This window comes from Talpa europaea (genome assembly GCF_964194135.1).
Source record: "Talpa europaea genome assembly, chromosome: 4".
NCBI classification, from domain to species: domain Eukaryota; kingdom Metazoa; phylum Chordata; class Mammalia; order Eulipotyphla; family Talpidae; genus Talpa; species Talpa europaea.
The window spans coordinates 60,811,401-60,827,973 of record NC_140070.1 but is presented as its reverse complement, the minus strand read 5'-3'; the positions used below and the strand labels follow the sequence as shown (position 1 = coordinate 60,827,973).

The window sequence follows — 16,573 nt, the reverse complement described above, 5'->3', positions numbered from 1 at the left end:
GTCACTAAGGCACCAGTATGTTTAGTTTCCCAAGTATATTTCCAGGGATTTTGAGGTATACATACAATATACATACACCATCACATATTATATCCATCGATATGAAATACCCCTTCTTCTATTCAAATAGTAGTATACTATACACTTTTTTTTGCCCCTTTTGTTTCACTTAATGATATATTTTGGAGATTTTTCTGTATTGGTACAGAAAAAAACTTCCTGTTCTTTTTTATAATGAAAAATAATTGATTCAGTCCTTTCTTGATGAACTAGGTGTTTTTTATCTTCTGCTAGCACAAACAACTGTGCAATAAATAATGTACCAATCTTATTTTGCAAATAGTCACATATGTCCGTAAAGATAAAGTCCTAGAAATGGAATTGGTAGATTAAGGAATATGTGCTCTTATATATAATTTTATTTTTTTAAGTTTTTTTTTTTTTTAAAGATTGATTTATTTATTTATACAAGCACTGGGTACAGTCAGAAGCACCTGAGGGTGAGAGAATTAACCAGAGACAGAGCCGGGAACAGAGCAGGCAGACTGAGGAAATACACTGCTGAGAGGAGCAGCGGGTGTGGCAGGAGAGATCAGCTTGCCATGTGGGACCCTGGCTGGCTGCCGGCATCGATTGAACTGGCGCTGCAGAGGCTGCGGGCAGCTTCGCAGCCCATCACTCAAGCACTGCGCCACCAGGGAAGGCCCACTCTTATAATTTTAATATGTATGTCCAAGCTTTCTTTTATACGTAGTTGTACCAAATTTTACTTCATATGGGGCCTCCCCAGTGGCGCAGCGGTTGAGCGCTGGGCTGCCAAGCTGCCCGCAGCCTCTGCAACACTGGTTCGCTGCCAGGGAGGATCCCACATGGCGCACAGACCTCTTCTGCCGTGCCCACTGCTCCCCTCAGCAATGTACTTCGTCCGTCTGCCTGTTCTGTTCCCGGCTCTGGCTCTGGTGAATTCTCTCACCCTCAGGTGCTTCTGACTGTACCCAGTGCTTGTATAAATAAATAAATCTTTAAATGTATATATACTTCATATGGCAAATATGATTGGGACAAACTCAGCAACAGTGTGTAATCAATCCTTTGTATCTTTTCCAACTTCTTGGTAATGACATCATGTTATAGCTCTAATTTACATTTCTCCTATTATGAGATAAGAATTCATATACATATGTATTTGAAGGCCACATATATTTCTTTTACTGTGAGCTGTTTGCATCTCATTTGCTCATTTTTCTACTGAATATTTGGCATTTTCTTATTGATTTGTGGATATAATTTTTACATATTAACAGTAATACTTGCAATATTTTTCTTAGTAATATTTGTTTGGCTTCATATGAAATGATATTTGCCATGCTCAAAATATAATTGACTTTATTAATGTTTTCTTTTATGCCGTCATTATTTATTTTTTTGTCACAGGAAGACAAAAATTTTACCACTAAAGGTAATTTTAAAACATTCTCATAAAATATTACAGTAGGGATACATCTAAGAAATGCATTGTTAGGTGATTACAAGGCTGTGTGAACATCCTAGAATGTAATTACACAGACCTAGATACTATAGCCTGGTTATACACCTTGACTATTTAAATAGGACTGCAATGAATATTGAAGTACACATATTCCTACAAATTAGTGTTTTTTGAAGTCTTCAGGTGCATAGCTCAGAGTCGCTGGAACATATAGTGGGTCTATTTTCCATATTTAAAACAACCCCTGACTGTTTTCTATAGGTACTGAATCAGTCTACATTCTCCTCAACAGTGCACGAGGGTTGCTTGTTTTCCACACCCAAGCCAACACTGTTGTTTCTCATCTTTTTTATAAGGGCTAATCTAACAGCTGTGAGGGGGTTTCTCTTTTGGTTGTCATTTGCATTTCCTTGGTAAGTGATCATGTGTCTATTGACCAAGTCTATGTCTTCTTTGGAGAACTATCTATTTAGCTCATCTGCCCATTGCTTTTATTGGAATATTTACATTCTTTTTGTTGAGTTGTTTGAGTGTTTTATCAGCCTCAGATACTACCCCTTTGTCAGATGTATAATGTATAAATTAATGGCATCATTTTGAGCTGAGTGTTTGCTCCAAGAGGCAAGTCCACTACAGGTTTCAAAAACCCACACTTATAATAAATATACAGTCCAAGAAGCTTCAAAGCACTTAGTTGTGATTTCTTAAAGGCTCTGAGCATCTTTAAGATCCTCTGCCTTAGATGGTTTATCTAGAAGCAGAACCTGAGACTGGGAAAAGGATGCATGTCAATTACTATGGGAGTTCACTTCAAGAAAAATCAATAAGGCAGAAGGTTAAGCAGGATTGGGGAAAAGAAAGAGCTGAGGAAGAATGTAGTCTCAAGTAGAGTCCAGTCATGGCCTGATGTACAGAGATCTTTTGGAGAGGTAAGAGGATGGGCATTGATAGCACTTTAGTCAGTTATTGAGGGAGGTGACTAGCTTTCTTGGCAAAGCAACTCCCATCTACTGAGGGGAATTCTTTGGGGAAGGAGGTGCAGTTATGAGCCTTTACCAGCCAATAGTCCCAGCAGCTGGGAGAGGGTGAGGGTGGGCAGGAAAAAAAACATCAATTGCCGCCTACATTAATATGCTAACTATCAAAATGTGACAGCATAAGATGATATTATATTGCAACACTTGAAAAATATGAAGCAAAAAGAGCTTTGCAGTAAAATTTTTTGCCCTTTTTATGTTTCCATTTGCTAAAATTTGTTTTAGTTGGAACTCAGGCTGGGAATGAGAACAGAAACAATAGGGTAAAGGTGACTGAGCACCTATCAGATGACTGACATGTTGAGATATGTTATTAAGTAAAAGAAGAAATGCAAGACAAAGATTCTGTTGTAGATCAGGAGGAATTTCAGGAAGAGACAAGATTTACATATATGAAAAAATGAGCAGACTTTAAACCAGGAATATCATATTGGATATTTGAAGAGTTTTAGAATTAAATTCCAGTAAAAATGCTTACTCAATAAACTGAGTAATGCTGCTTAATATAATCTTTGCTTATTTATTGAGATATTATTGAAATATCTTCCACCAACACCGAGGAGATAACAATGATAAATTGTTCTAAATAACATAAAGGCAGGACTAAAATAAATACCAGCTCTATTGTGTGGCTTCTGGGGCAGATTCCATTATGTAGAGATGAGAAGGAAAAGCCACAGTCATTTGCCTACACATTCATCTCCGTGGTGCAAGTGGGTATTGTTCTGTACCCTGTGGCAGGATTAGAAATACCTCCAGGGAACAAGTACACAAAGTTGTTATGGAAACCAGAATGCTTTAGCTCAGGGTTATTTACAAAGAACTTTCAGGATTATTACATTCAATCAAATCAACTCTGTTTTGTTTCACTTTGTGACAGTGCATCCCAATCAAATATCTATTTTGAAGTGCCCTTCAATCAGCATATTGAGTGAATATAGATTCAAGATGCAGTGACTGGTATTCACATCACAAAAGTATATTTTTTGTGGGGCATTTTGGTATTACATATTCGAAGCTTGTTCACACTTGCCTTAACCATTGTCAAGTGTACTGCTTTCTGTAGTGTAGGAACAAAGTGGATTTTGATGACTTCCAAAAGCAGAGAAACATCTCCTTCAATGTCACTGCTGTCTGTGCTGCCTGATGCTGTGATACTGAGGGACTCGTCTCTTCAAATTCTCTGAATTCACCTTCAGCTTTAGGTAGTAACAGCTGCGCCTGGTTATCATTTTTGCCCTTAATTGTGAGGTGGAATTTTTTAACTGTCAAGCAGGATCTTTGAACATAATTGAATTTTAAACAAAAATGAGAATTTTCATAGCCTTTGATGGATCTTTTGAAGTGTTTGATGTTTCAGCAGATGAAACTGTGGAGTCTGTCAAGCTGATGATCAAGGTATGTACTTTGTTCCTTAGCCACTAAGATTTGTATTAATTTTATGTTAATTTTCACTATGCTGTGAAGTTTAAACTGAACATAGGGTACATTTTCAGGGAACAGGAAAATAAAACTATTTGAAAATATAATCATTTGCTTATGCAATGGTTTGATGACATTAACGATGATTGTATTGGGTAGGAAAACAAACCAAGTGAGTAATTCTCAGGGAAAAAAAAATTAAATTCTCTATTTAAATTTGGGGGTTGTGCATGGGCCGGATAGTATTCCTGAAATTCATCAGGAACAGATGAAAATCCAGAACACTAACTCTAGGTTATCTAAGTGAAACATGCCTATTGTCAGATGCTTCTTTGGTGAGGAAACAACTATAACAAACCAAAAGATACTGGAAGTAGAGAGCATTTTAGAGAGATTCTGAGTTACAGCCTCATTCTGTATCCAGGGAAAACTGAAGCTCAGAGATGTTGACCATCTTGCTTGGTGTCCCAGAGCCAAAATAAGAAATAATTTGGGTGCACCATTTTCTTGTAACTGTCTTATTTATTCACTCTAAAATGGGAAATTAAGACACATTTGTTTAACTTGGAGATAATCACCCTGATTTATTAAGAAGCACTTATTGAATTATAGTTCCATAATAGTTAGTGGACTACATTGATCACTGAAATCTAGCTCTTCTAACACAGAGTCTCTTAATTTTCATGTGGTTGGATACGTTGGGCAGTGTGGTGAAGCCTCTAGACTCCTCAGACTGTCTTTAAATGCATAAAGTAAATATATACAAATAAAAGGAAACCAGTTATATTGAGATGAAATTTTCAAACACTGAAAAACAAATTTGTGGCACAGTGAAAGTGTACTTCTTTATTAACAGATTAACAAGTTCTAGCAGTTTATCTAATAACTATTATACAGTTTCAAACTAGTGATAATTATAAGTTATATTTGCAATATTTGCAACAAATAAAATATAGTATGAAAAAACTGATTTCAATTGGTGACAAAGTTACGTGTTAAGCCTACTTCTGCTACCTTAATCTGTTGCCTGCACAAAGGAAGGAAAAATCTTAATTGGATTTAGAGTTAATAAAAATAAAATATAACTTTTTCCCCCATATATCAATAAATTCTGTCCATAAACTTTTGCAGGGGGTGTGGGAGTGGTGGGGGAGGAGATTCTGTTTTTAGACTCCAGGAATTCCTGTCTAATACTTTTTGCTTCTGTTACAAATAATTTTATAATGCTTAATGGGAAAATGTGCAGTGAAAAAAGGATTACATTGCTCGTCTAATATATAGAGACATACTGTTTTCATAATGTATTATTAATTTTTAAGGATTATTTCCACATTCCTCTCTCTGAAGACAAACAAGGCAGAAGGTATCTGGAACTCATGTATGCTGGAGCAGTCCTACAGGACAGCTGGAGTCTTGCTGATGTTGGAATATCATTTTGTTCAACTCTCAAATGCTTTGTTAAGGTAAGATGACCTGAATACCATTTGTCCAAAATGCCTACCTCTTTTTGAATAGCATTGTGGATAATTTGACCAAAGTAACTTAATAACTTGGAAAAACTGTATTTTTCTTGCTATCCTCTCTCTTCCATTTGTATCACTCCTCTTGTTCTATAAGGGGAAGGAAGTTGTAGAGACTGAAAATGTTCCCCTTGTTTACTTCTCTTCCTTCCATTCTTTATCCCCTTTGTTTCCTGCTCCAACCAGTAATCACAGAGCAACCCACATAAACAATATAGAACAAGGTCAATGGGTAGATCAAGGATATTGACATGGGAAGAAACAGCTTAGGTCACTTCTCTGGGTTTACAGTGGATCAAGGACAGAGAAGCAAAGAAAGGGAAGAAAATCTCAGTATATTGTTATAAATGAGAATCAAAGAGTAGTTTCTAAATCCTGCCCAGTACCTACTTATGAATTAGGTGTACCTGCAGGGGAGACAACCTCTCTTTATGCCTTTAAGTATATTTATACACTGTGTGTTTGATACTGTACAATATGGAAAACTCTCTAAAATTTCCTGGATTTTTCCAATGCCAATAATGTTGTTCAAGACTTTTTGTTGTTGTTGTTGCTTGCTTACTTAGAGATAGTGTTATAAGATCAATATTAATATTTTATCTGCTTAGAAGAATCTGATTGAACCATGACTATTCAAGGATGTAAATAAAGCATGTTAAGAGCATGAAAAAGATACTTTTCTTTAACAAAATACTCACTTTATTTTTATTAATTAAAATTCTAAATTTTATTTATTTTTTGACTAGGCAGTATATTCACATGTTGCTTAATTCAAAAGGAACAAAACAATATAGATTAAAATTATCATTCCTAACTTAGAGGCAACTGATGTTCATAGTTTTATAAAAATATTTCATAAATTCTGCTAATAAAGCATCATCTATCACAGTGTTGCTGTTGCCTTTGCATTAAATGTGAACTTTTCCTGTATTCTGTTATTGGTGACAGGAATAGAACATAGAAATAAAGAGTTTATTTAAGAAAGCCTAACCTAATTAAGAGTGACAGGACTGGCCAACAAATAGTGTTCAATTTAAAATCCAAGTTCTAAATGACCGAGGAACTAAAAAAAAATTAAAAAATAGAACATTAAGTGCATATACTCTTAGAACAACAGACCATATAAAAATTCTGTCTTAGGAAAGTATTTCATCTGCCACAAATGTAAATCTTATCAAAGTGGGTTTGCATTCTTAAAGGTCTAAATTATAGAAACACAAATAATTGCAATAGAAGATTATGAAGGGATAGCCCTCAACAAACTTTTCCAAGTTGCAACTTGCTATATCAAGCACTGAATCTCAAACTTGTCTGCACATTGAAATCACCTAAGGAGTGTATAAAACTATTACTGACTGGGCCCAATCCCCAGGGGTTCTTTTCATTTTGACTTTTTAAATTAATTTATCAGTCTTTTACATAACCATATAATTCTGATTTATTGGTGTAGGCGATGGCCATAGCATACAGACTTTCTTTTTTGCTACTGAAGTATAACATTGGACCACAACACCAAATGTGATTCAGGGAAACAAGTTCATCCCTCCTCAGATATATATCACCACACCTACCGCCAAAGTACCCTTATGCCTTCACTATAGACAATTGGTCTCCCGCCCTACTTTGTTCCTACCCCTACCCTTCCTCACTAGTAGTCTCAATTCTGCGGTCATATTTCTAAGATTTTCTTTTGTTTAGTTTTGTCAGTTACTTTGCTTTGTTTCTCTATATTCCACTGTAAGTGAATTCATCAGATATTTGTCTTTTTCCACCTGACTTATTTCACTTAACCATAATCTCCTCCAGTTCCATCCATGTTGTTGCAAATGGCAAGATTTCATCTTTTTTATAACTGAGTAGTATTTTATTGTGTATATGTACTTGTAATTGCTTTCCAGGAGACTCTAAAGGGAATTGAGTTTGAATACTGTTGATATAAATAATATATTCAAATTTAGAGAAGACATTCTTCTACTCAGTTATCCACTGATTATGATTTTGTTTGCAATGTCCTTACTCACACTCACATTCATATATTTGTTATATTTACTCAACTTCTTGTAGCGATTGTGTGTTTGTTTGTTGGGGGTAGTACACTACTAGAATTTGTCAAGAAGCTGATTACATACTGTATTTTGCTCTGTTTATACTTGCTGATAGTTTTCTTGAAATCTAAAACAAGTGTAGAATTTTTGAGAAAACTATTAGCAATAGTCATCTTAGACTATAGATTGTTATAAAAAGTTAACTTTATTGTTAGCCTAAAAAAATAAGATTCCAAATTTCCATAAAAATATTATTGAGGGCCTCCCCTGGTGGCGCAGCAGTTGAGCGCTGGGCTGCGGCGTCGGTTCATTCCCTGGCCACCAGCAAGGGTCCCACAAAAAATATATGTATATTTTATATATTTTATTGATCTTAATAGTCACTATCTTCAAAAGAATGATATTTGGAGAATTTATTATCACTATTATTTGGAAGGAAAGCAATATCTTGAGTCTGAAGATAGAAAAGTTCCTGAAAATTTCTAAATATTGGTTCCCATTCTAATGTAGTTCCCGTTTAGATTAGATGATAAAAACAGACCTATTCCAAATGACCACACTGTTTACTGTGTATGTATGATATCAGTCCAAAATGGGCTCAGAGCAAAAATACTTTATAAAAATACCCTCTACCCCAAAGAATGCAGTCATACCAGTTCTGTATTGCTTGATCTATCTTAGGTAACCAAGGTTATGTTACTGTTTTATTACATAACTAAATGTCTGTAAATTTACATAGTAACTTTCTCATTCAATTAAGTTTCCTCATGCAATAAATTCTACCTTCAAAAAATTTAAGAAAGCTACAATCTTAATTTATTTGATGTAATATAGGAATATCATGATGTGAGCTTTTGCAAAGTTCAAAAACTTAACAAGTAACCAACTTTCCTTTTAAAGAATTATCAGGAAATCCAAAATAATTGTTTTCATTACTATGTTATATCTTTATGTGGATTACAAGGTTTACTTGTGTAAAAAGAGTGAACGACATTAGATAAATTAACATATGATCTACCCTTCAACACCTTTCCCTGGATATTACATCATGTCCTTTAATGGTAATGTAGACATAATTTGAAGTATAAATAGGGAGGTGACTTAAGACTTAGGAACAAAGAACATTGCATTAGTTTTTTCATTCTTTGGGAGGAAAAAACTCCTATCGGATCCATAATATAGGAATATATCCTATGGTATACATGTGCAAGTTCCTGCCCATTCATTTCTGATACAGTTTACTGTGTTCCAATGAACCATCATAGGAAGCATCGCAAAGACCTCAGTTTTTGCTCCCCATGCAGAGGTGCTATCATGTTTGCTTCTAACCTTTGTATTGTGGGAACAATTGCTTGAATATGTTCATCATTTTCACTCAGTGTCTAACATAGCATCTGGCAAATAGTTGCTCCTCCATAAATATGTGTTGAATAAATTAGTTGATAAATAATAGTTTTTGAGAAGTAAAGTATGAAAATTAATAAGAAGGTATATGATTGTTGGTATATGATTGTCAAAAACATCATAACAAAATATTGAAAGACATTTCAGGCTTTGAGTTCTCTCCCTTTTGGTGGCACTTCTCCTCCTGAAGGCAAGGTATTCTGTATCCTCACCCTCTTCCCTATCTAGCATCAGGGATCTTATTTGCAAGTAGCAGAAACAAAACCTGGATCATTTAAGGAAAAAATAGGTATATTGAAAAGCTACCAAGTAGTTCGTAGTTAGTTAGGAAGATGGAAGAATAAGACTCAGAAATTACATGGCCAGAAACATCTAAATCACTGCTTAGAACTAATACAAGAAGTTCACCACTGCAGCCATGCCTAAGTCAGTCCATGAAGCAGGCACTGAACCCTGCTGCCAGTCCTGCTGCCAGCCATCCTGCCAGCCATGCTGCCAGGCTGGCAGTGTCCTGGATTTGTCCCCATCAGGCGGGGTTCCCTGGTGTCTGCTCCTTCTCTGCCCCATGGGGTTAGAAGGGTAGGCCTAGTTGGGAATACCCCAGTCACACATCTATGGCCTACTGGAAGGGGGTCTGAGAAGCAACAATCTGGTGGGTTGTACCTTCTAGAGTGTGAGGTGGTCTCAGTCTCCCTAAACTCCTCTGGTTTCCCAATCTTCTTCTGCTGTTAACTGAAGATGAATTCCCAACAACAGTTAAAGAGTTTATTAAATAATCAAAGTGAGGATTCATACCCAGGAAGCAGTCCAACAGAGTTTACTCTATGAGAGTTGTTCTAATAAACACAAGTTTGAATTTAGTTTATATAGGTAGGAGCAGTGAATCACCGATATGAAGAATGTAACTTCTTGACAGGAAAGTTGTCTCAGCCTAAAGATATGTTTATGCTAGAAAAAGGCAATGTGGGATTTAATTTTTTCCTTAATTTTTTCCTAAATAATGCACTACAGAGATGGGAAGATTGCATGCCCATTGTTAAATCTTTTTCTGACTTTATCAGCAAGTGAGAAAAGACTGGCTTTACCTTCAGGCAACAGATTCCTGTACACAGGATGGGGCCTGTCAAGATGCCTTTGTTCTCTTAACCGATGGACAAAGACTGGGATGGTGTTTCCAGAAAATTTTTTACAATATGATTATACCACCTCCACCAATCAAGAGCTGATGTTAAAACTTAGTTAATCTTTTCTGACATTCAGGAAATGTTTTATGATGAGAGATTGGGTTAATCGACTAGATGTGTCTCACACAAGTTGGGTAAATTTGTACATTAATAGTCTAAAACTGATTCAAAATGATATACATTTTAGCTTTGGAAAGACACTGTTAATGTATAAAATCCAAATTCATAGTATGTGAATATTATGAATTCACATTGTAAATACATTTTTATATACAAGAACATATATAAACATGCCTTTTAAAAATGTATGATTCACAAATGAAAATACATTTTAAGTGGTTATCTTTGCTGAGTCATAAAGAATAGTATGTAAAGAATTTGGTGGAGACAGACCAATGGAACCGAATAGAAAATCCAGAAATAAACCCACAAATTTACAGTCAACTAATCTTTGACAAAGGAGCAAAGAATATGCAATGAAGCAAAGAAAGTTTGTTCAACAAATGGTGCTGGGAAAACTGGGTCACTACATGCAAAGGAGTGAAGCTTGGCTACTAGCTCACACCATGCACAAAAACCAACTCAAAATGGATTAAAGAACTAGACATAAGACCTTAAATCATAAAATATATAGAAGGAAATATAGGCATATAACTATATGACATACATCTCAATAATATCTTTAAAAATACATCACCCAAAGCAGTAAGAGTGAAGAAAAAGATAAACAGCTGGGACTACATCAAATTAAAGAGCTTCTGCACAGCAAAAGAGACAATAACCAAAACAAAGAGACACCCCAACGACTGGGAGAAAATTTTTGCACACAACACCAATTATAAAGGACTGATCACAAAAATCTACAAAGAGCTGATGAGACTCAACAAAAACAAAGTAAATTACCCAGTCAAAAAATGGGCAGAAGAGCTAAAAAGAAACTTCTCCAGGGAGGAAATGCAAATGGCCAACAGGCATATGAAAAAATGTTCAACATCATTTGTGATCAGGGAAATGCAAATCAAAACTACAATGATACCATCTTACACCAATGAGATGGGCACATATTAAAAAGAACTAGTAACAACAAATGTTGGCGAGGATATGGAGAAAAAGGAAATCTCCTGCACTGCTGGTGGGAGTGCAAACTGGTCCAACCGCTATGGAGAGATGTGTGGAGTTTCCTCAGTCTGCTAAAGATAGAGCTTCCATATGATCCAGCAATTCCACGCCTAAGTATTTACCCAAAGGACACAGAAACATTAATTCAAAAGGGTAACTGTACCTCTATGTTTATTGCAACACCATTTACAATAGGTAAGCTATGGAAACAACCCAAATGCCCAAAAATAGATGACTGGATCAAGGTGTGGCACATATACACAATGGAATACTATTCAGCAATCAAAAAAGATAAACTCATGCCATTTGCAGCAACATGAATGGAGCTGGAAGGGATCATGCTCAGTGAAATAAGCCAGAAAGAAAAAGAAAAATACCAGATGGTCTCACTCATAACAGGAATTGAGAAAACCTAAATAAGGGACCAGGAAAAAGACTAATTATAATAAAGTAAAAATCAAAATCAGCAAGCAACTATAAACCAGAGACACACTACGGGGGGTAGCGGGGACGGGGGGGAGAAGGGAGTAGGATCAAAACAAGGGGGTTGGGAATTGTACAGGACTATAACCAAGATGAAAATGCATACATTGTGCAAAAATGAAAAATGGTTTAAAAAATATATATAAATAAAAAAAGTAAAAAAAAAAGAATTTGGTGGAGAAAGTTGTTGGTTTCAATTCAGGGTCCTAGACTCTGTTTAACATCTCTAGCACTATCATACTATAGGGAAAGTTTATGTGGTTAAGAAATTTATCAAAACATCTTAACTTGAATTTGTTCAATTCAACAAAAAACAAGCATTATTTCCCCCTTTTTTTCCCTACTCTGCAATAGTTGGAACAAGTTTCTGTTTCTTTGGTGCAGCAATTCTAAAAATAACAAAATTCTAAAATTTCTGAAAAGCAGAACTTGGAAAACAAGGCACAGCAGTGTTCAAAGCCTGCATTAACTGTTTTCTTTTAGTCTATTTCTCTTTAACGTGTCATATTTTACTGTTAATGTACATGTATGTATTTATGGTGAGTTTACATTTACTTTTGACAATAAAGACACTGTATTTACTTCCTACCGTGGTGTCTTGGTCTGTTTGAAAAAGGAAAAACCTAGTTTTAATTTTATGTATTTAAGGAAATGATTTGTGTTTGTTATTATTTTTAATGGTTATAAAACTACCAACATTTCCTGATTCAGAATATTTGGGGAGGCCCATTATATAGATAGAGAGATGAATTGCTTTTAAGGTAAGTTAGCAACCAATATGTAAAAATGTCTCCAAATGGTGTTCTTCATTAGAACTCAACAGGTTTTCCAATAGAAACAAGGTTTATAAAATGGTGTACATATAGAGTTGAAATAATACAATAAATTCTTATCTTTGTTCCTGATACATAATGTATTAAATGGTCCTGAGAAGTTTCTGTGTGCTAAAAAAAAAAAAAAGAAAAAGAAAGAACAACAGAACAGCTGTAGGTACTAATTTTCTTGAGACTTAAAAACATAGCTTCATTAATAATTCATATTTTATTTCTTGCATTTTTGATTTTTCATGTAAAACCATAAATACTTTGCAATTTCTCTTGTTATCACTTGTTCCAGAGCTATTTGTGTATGTAGGCTATAGGTACTTATCTATTTATGTGAAAATATATTTATTCCTATTTTGAGATGTTCCATTGTAGTTGATGTCTCTAATATAATTTAGTAGCTAGTTAGTTCTTTAGAGTAGCTTGGGTCTTTGCTATTTGGTTTGCATTTATGCTCTTATTTTATTTTACTTTTTTAAAGATTTATTTATTTATTTATTTATGCATACAAGAGCTGGGGGACAGTCCAGAGGTGTAGGGGTGTGAGAGGATTCACCAGAGACAGAGCGGGGAACAGAACAGGCCAATTGACTGAATGCACTGCTGAGGGGAGCAGTGGGCAAGTAAGGAGAGGTCTGCTGCACCATGAGGATTGCTCCCTGGCCAGGCAGGGATGGATCTTGTGCTTCAGAGGCTGCGGACAGCTTCACAGGTTACATCTTAACCCCTTGTGCCACCAGGGAGGCCCCTGTGCTCTTATTTTGAAATATAAATTAGCATTCCTACCAAAAGCTAAGGAAATAAAGAACAGCTACTACATAAAATATAAAACATAATTTTTCTCCCTTCTTCATCATCTTTTTATTCAGTTTGTACAGGTATTTTGTTTTGCCCATAAATATCACATGAACTAAGTTAGACTGATGCTTGCATTAATAGAGCCATAGGAAACTATGAGCATTATGAAAGGGTAAAGCTAAATCCAATACCTTTTCAGTTTTTATTGAGTGAGTTTTTGAGAAACTATTGGGGGAAAAAAATGTCCTAATCACTTTTGTCTCAGTGAGTGGCTCAGCTTCCTGGACTGGCTTTTTAATCCAGCAAGAGTCTGGAACATACCCCTGGTGATTTGCTTCAGAGAGAGGGGCTTTGGAGAGAACCAGGTACCCATATCTTTCAAGATCATTCTTTCAAGGGTCTTTCAGCTAGATCTGCATGTTGATTATGCCATGGCAGTGTATAGTTTCTGGGAGCAGGGGAATGACTTTACAGTGTTATAAGTCTGAGGCAGGGAGGGGCCCCTGCAGAAATCAAAACCATATTTGGACCAGGGTGGGAGAGTGGACACTGGCTGGGAACCCCCTTAGGTGGTCTGGTGCCCACTTCCTCTTGTCATGGAGGGTTTATTGGTATCTTTTCCCCCCTTCTCTAAGCAGTTCGTCACCCAGTCACTCACAGGGCCAAACCAGCTACCGAGCATTGAAGAAAAATGTTATTGTCCTGAATCCACTAAAGAGGAAGTCAAGTCAGTTTCTTTTTTTTGTTTGTTTGTTTGTTAGAAAAACGAAAATGTGAATAATCTTTTGTTCCTCACCCTCTTCCCATTTTTTCCATTCTACTGTGTTTTCAGTTTTAAGTGTGAAGGGAAGACTGTTTTCTCCAGACTTTCCATCTTAACTTTACTTCAGATGTCTGTTGCACTTGCTTTGCTAGGTAGAATGCAAAATAAAAGGAACAAAGGAAACTTGTTTTACTTACAATTTATACTACCCTTTTAAAATAGTAAAAATAAATAAATTTTTAAAATCAAGCCATACAGTGAGGAACATAAAATGCTGAATAGAACGCCCTCAGCCTGAACTGAGTTCTACCACCCAGAGATAACCACTCTGAAAGGACATCTTTTAACTGAACATTTAGAATCTGCAGCATTTTCAACTTCAAATGCAGCATAATGGAAGAGTCATTTCTAACCTAACATAATGTAGATATAAATTCTCTACTCTCCTCTTGGTATCTGAATGGGTGGACCAAGAAGGTTACAAAGCTCTGCCCAGTCTGGCAGTTCTCTCAAAGCAGGGTGACTTGTTAATGCCCTCAGAACAGAGAAACAAGACTCAGATCAGACCAGGGAAGGTAACTAGCCTTTGTTTTCATCCTTCGCACTCATGTTATGAAATTTAGAAGCACTCAGAGCTACCCTCCAAAATGTTTATCCCTCATGCCAGCCTCCAGGTGTGCTTGTACCTGTGTTCTCTCCTTGTGTCTTCCCTTAGGAGGAAGATAAGCCAATTCTCTACGTGTTCAATGCTGTGACTAAAGAGACAATGCCCATAATGGAGAGCATGTCCCTCCTTGATAAAAAAGTGTCTGATTTGAGAACACTGCTGACTTTGAGATGTGGCTTCCCCGTGAGTGTCTTCTGTCTCCGGACCCCAAAGGGACTGGAAATGTATGACTGCAACACCCTCAGGAACTACCAGACCAATATCGGTACTGCTTGATACATTTGATACCAGCTACTAACCAGCACTAGGGTCCTTTGATACCAGATTCACAATAAATGAAGCAGTTGTCACTAAACGAAAACCTATATAAGTGTGTCTGGATGTAAATCACCAATACCTATCTCCAGTGTCAGGTCTATAGAATAAGAAAGGTCTCATAGCCCTGCCATGTCTTGTTCTCTTAGCTCAAAGCTAGTGGATTTGTTAATATCATCAGGATGGAAGAGCAAGACTCAGAACAGCTTCTTTTTCTCTCTTAAAATATGTCAATATTGACATATTTCGAGTATTATATAAAAGCAAGTTCAAAGACATCGTTTTTCGTCTTTTTAATGCAAATGGTAGCATGATACACACTGTTCCAAACCTTGCCTTATGCGATATCATTTTAAAATAGTGTCAGCAACATTAAACAATCTTTTGAACAGTTTAAGTCAATAATGTAATAATGTACAGACAGAACAATTGCCTCAGTGAGCTGACATTCATCTGTGATGGACAGATTATCACATCCCTTTAAATTCTGTACTTCTAGGTTAAGTCTATTATAACCATTCACCACTAAGACAAACTCAAAGGACTGTCAGATTTCTTTCAACCCTATTGGAAAATGGTCTGAAATTTATAAAAATTCCTGCTTGAGCTAAATGACTCCCTGCTGACAATTAGCACATCCTTAAGTGCCATTGTCACTGTACTGTAACATTCCTTACAATGGAATTTGAGTTATTCATACATTAACACAGGACCTTGTAGAAGTCCTTAAGCTAAGAAGTTTTGCTTTTTATAAATGCTAATTTTTTATTTATTGTTATTACTCTTGACTATTTTGTTTGCTTATTCCTTCATATTAGTTTTTAGTGAGGCTCTCAAAACGTTGACATCAATTACATTCCCTATTTTTATAATAGGAAGCGATGTTCACAGGTCTCCCCAGAGTACCTCCTTGTGAAGCACAGACCTGCTTTGCGTGCTGGCTAGGGCATCAGCTCTGTCCAGAACACAGTGGAAACTCATATAAAGAAGGGCATTCAAGTGACCTTTACTCCCAAGCAATTTATAATCAAATATTTAGTGAAATATCAAAGGATAAATGAGAAAACTAGGGCAATTGTTCTTCAGGCCTATGATACTTAGATCATGATGTGACATTTTAGAGCTAGAAGAGAATTTAGAAATAGCTTGGCCCAAATCACAAATTTTCATATATATATATATATATATATATATATTTTAAGATTTATTTATTTATTTATGCATACAAGAGGTGGGGCACAGGCCAGAGATGTGAGGGGTGAGAGGATTCACCAGAGACAGAGTGGGGAACAGAACAAGCAGACTAACTGAAATACACTGCTGAGGGAAGCAGTGGGCGGGACAGGAAAGGTCTGCTTCGCCATGTGGGCAGCTCCCTGGCAAGCCAGGAATTGAAATTGTGCTGCAGAGGCTTTGGATTGCTTCATAGTGCAGTGCTTAACCCCTTGCACCACCAAGGAGGCCCCCAAATTTTTATATATTTAAAGAAAGCAAACAGGTTCG

General features: G+C 36.1%; 1 protein-coding gene across 1 annotated transcript in view; it reads left to right on the top strand.

The window, feature by feature from the left end:
• Window positions 1–3,834: 3,834 nt before the first annotated feature.
• ANKUB1 (ankyrin repeat and ubiquitin domain containing 1) overlaps window positions 3,835–16,573 on the top strand; it is a gene marked incomplete at its 5' end in the record, with an annotated part of 49,672 nt that continues 36,933 nt past the window's right edge. Inside the window, 3 exons of the mRNA XM_084232329.1 lie at window positions 3,835–3,924; window positions 5,268–5,411; window positions 14,804–15,020. Coding sequence (XP_084088455.1) covers window positions 3,835–3,924; window positions 5,268–5,411; window positions 14,804–15,020 — 451 coding nt within the window. The remainder of the gene's footprint in view (window positions 3,925–5,267; window positions 5,412–14,803; window positions 15,021–16,573) is intronic.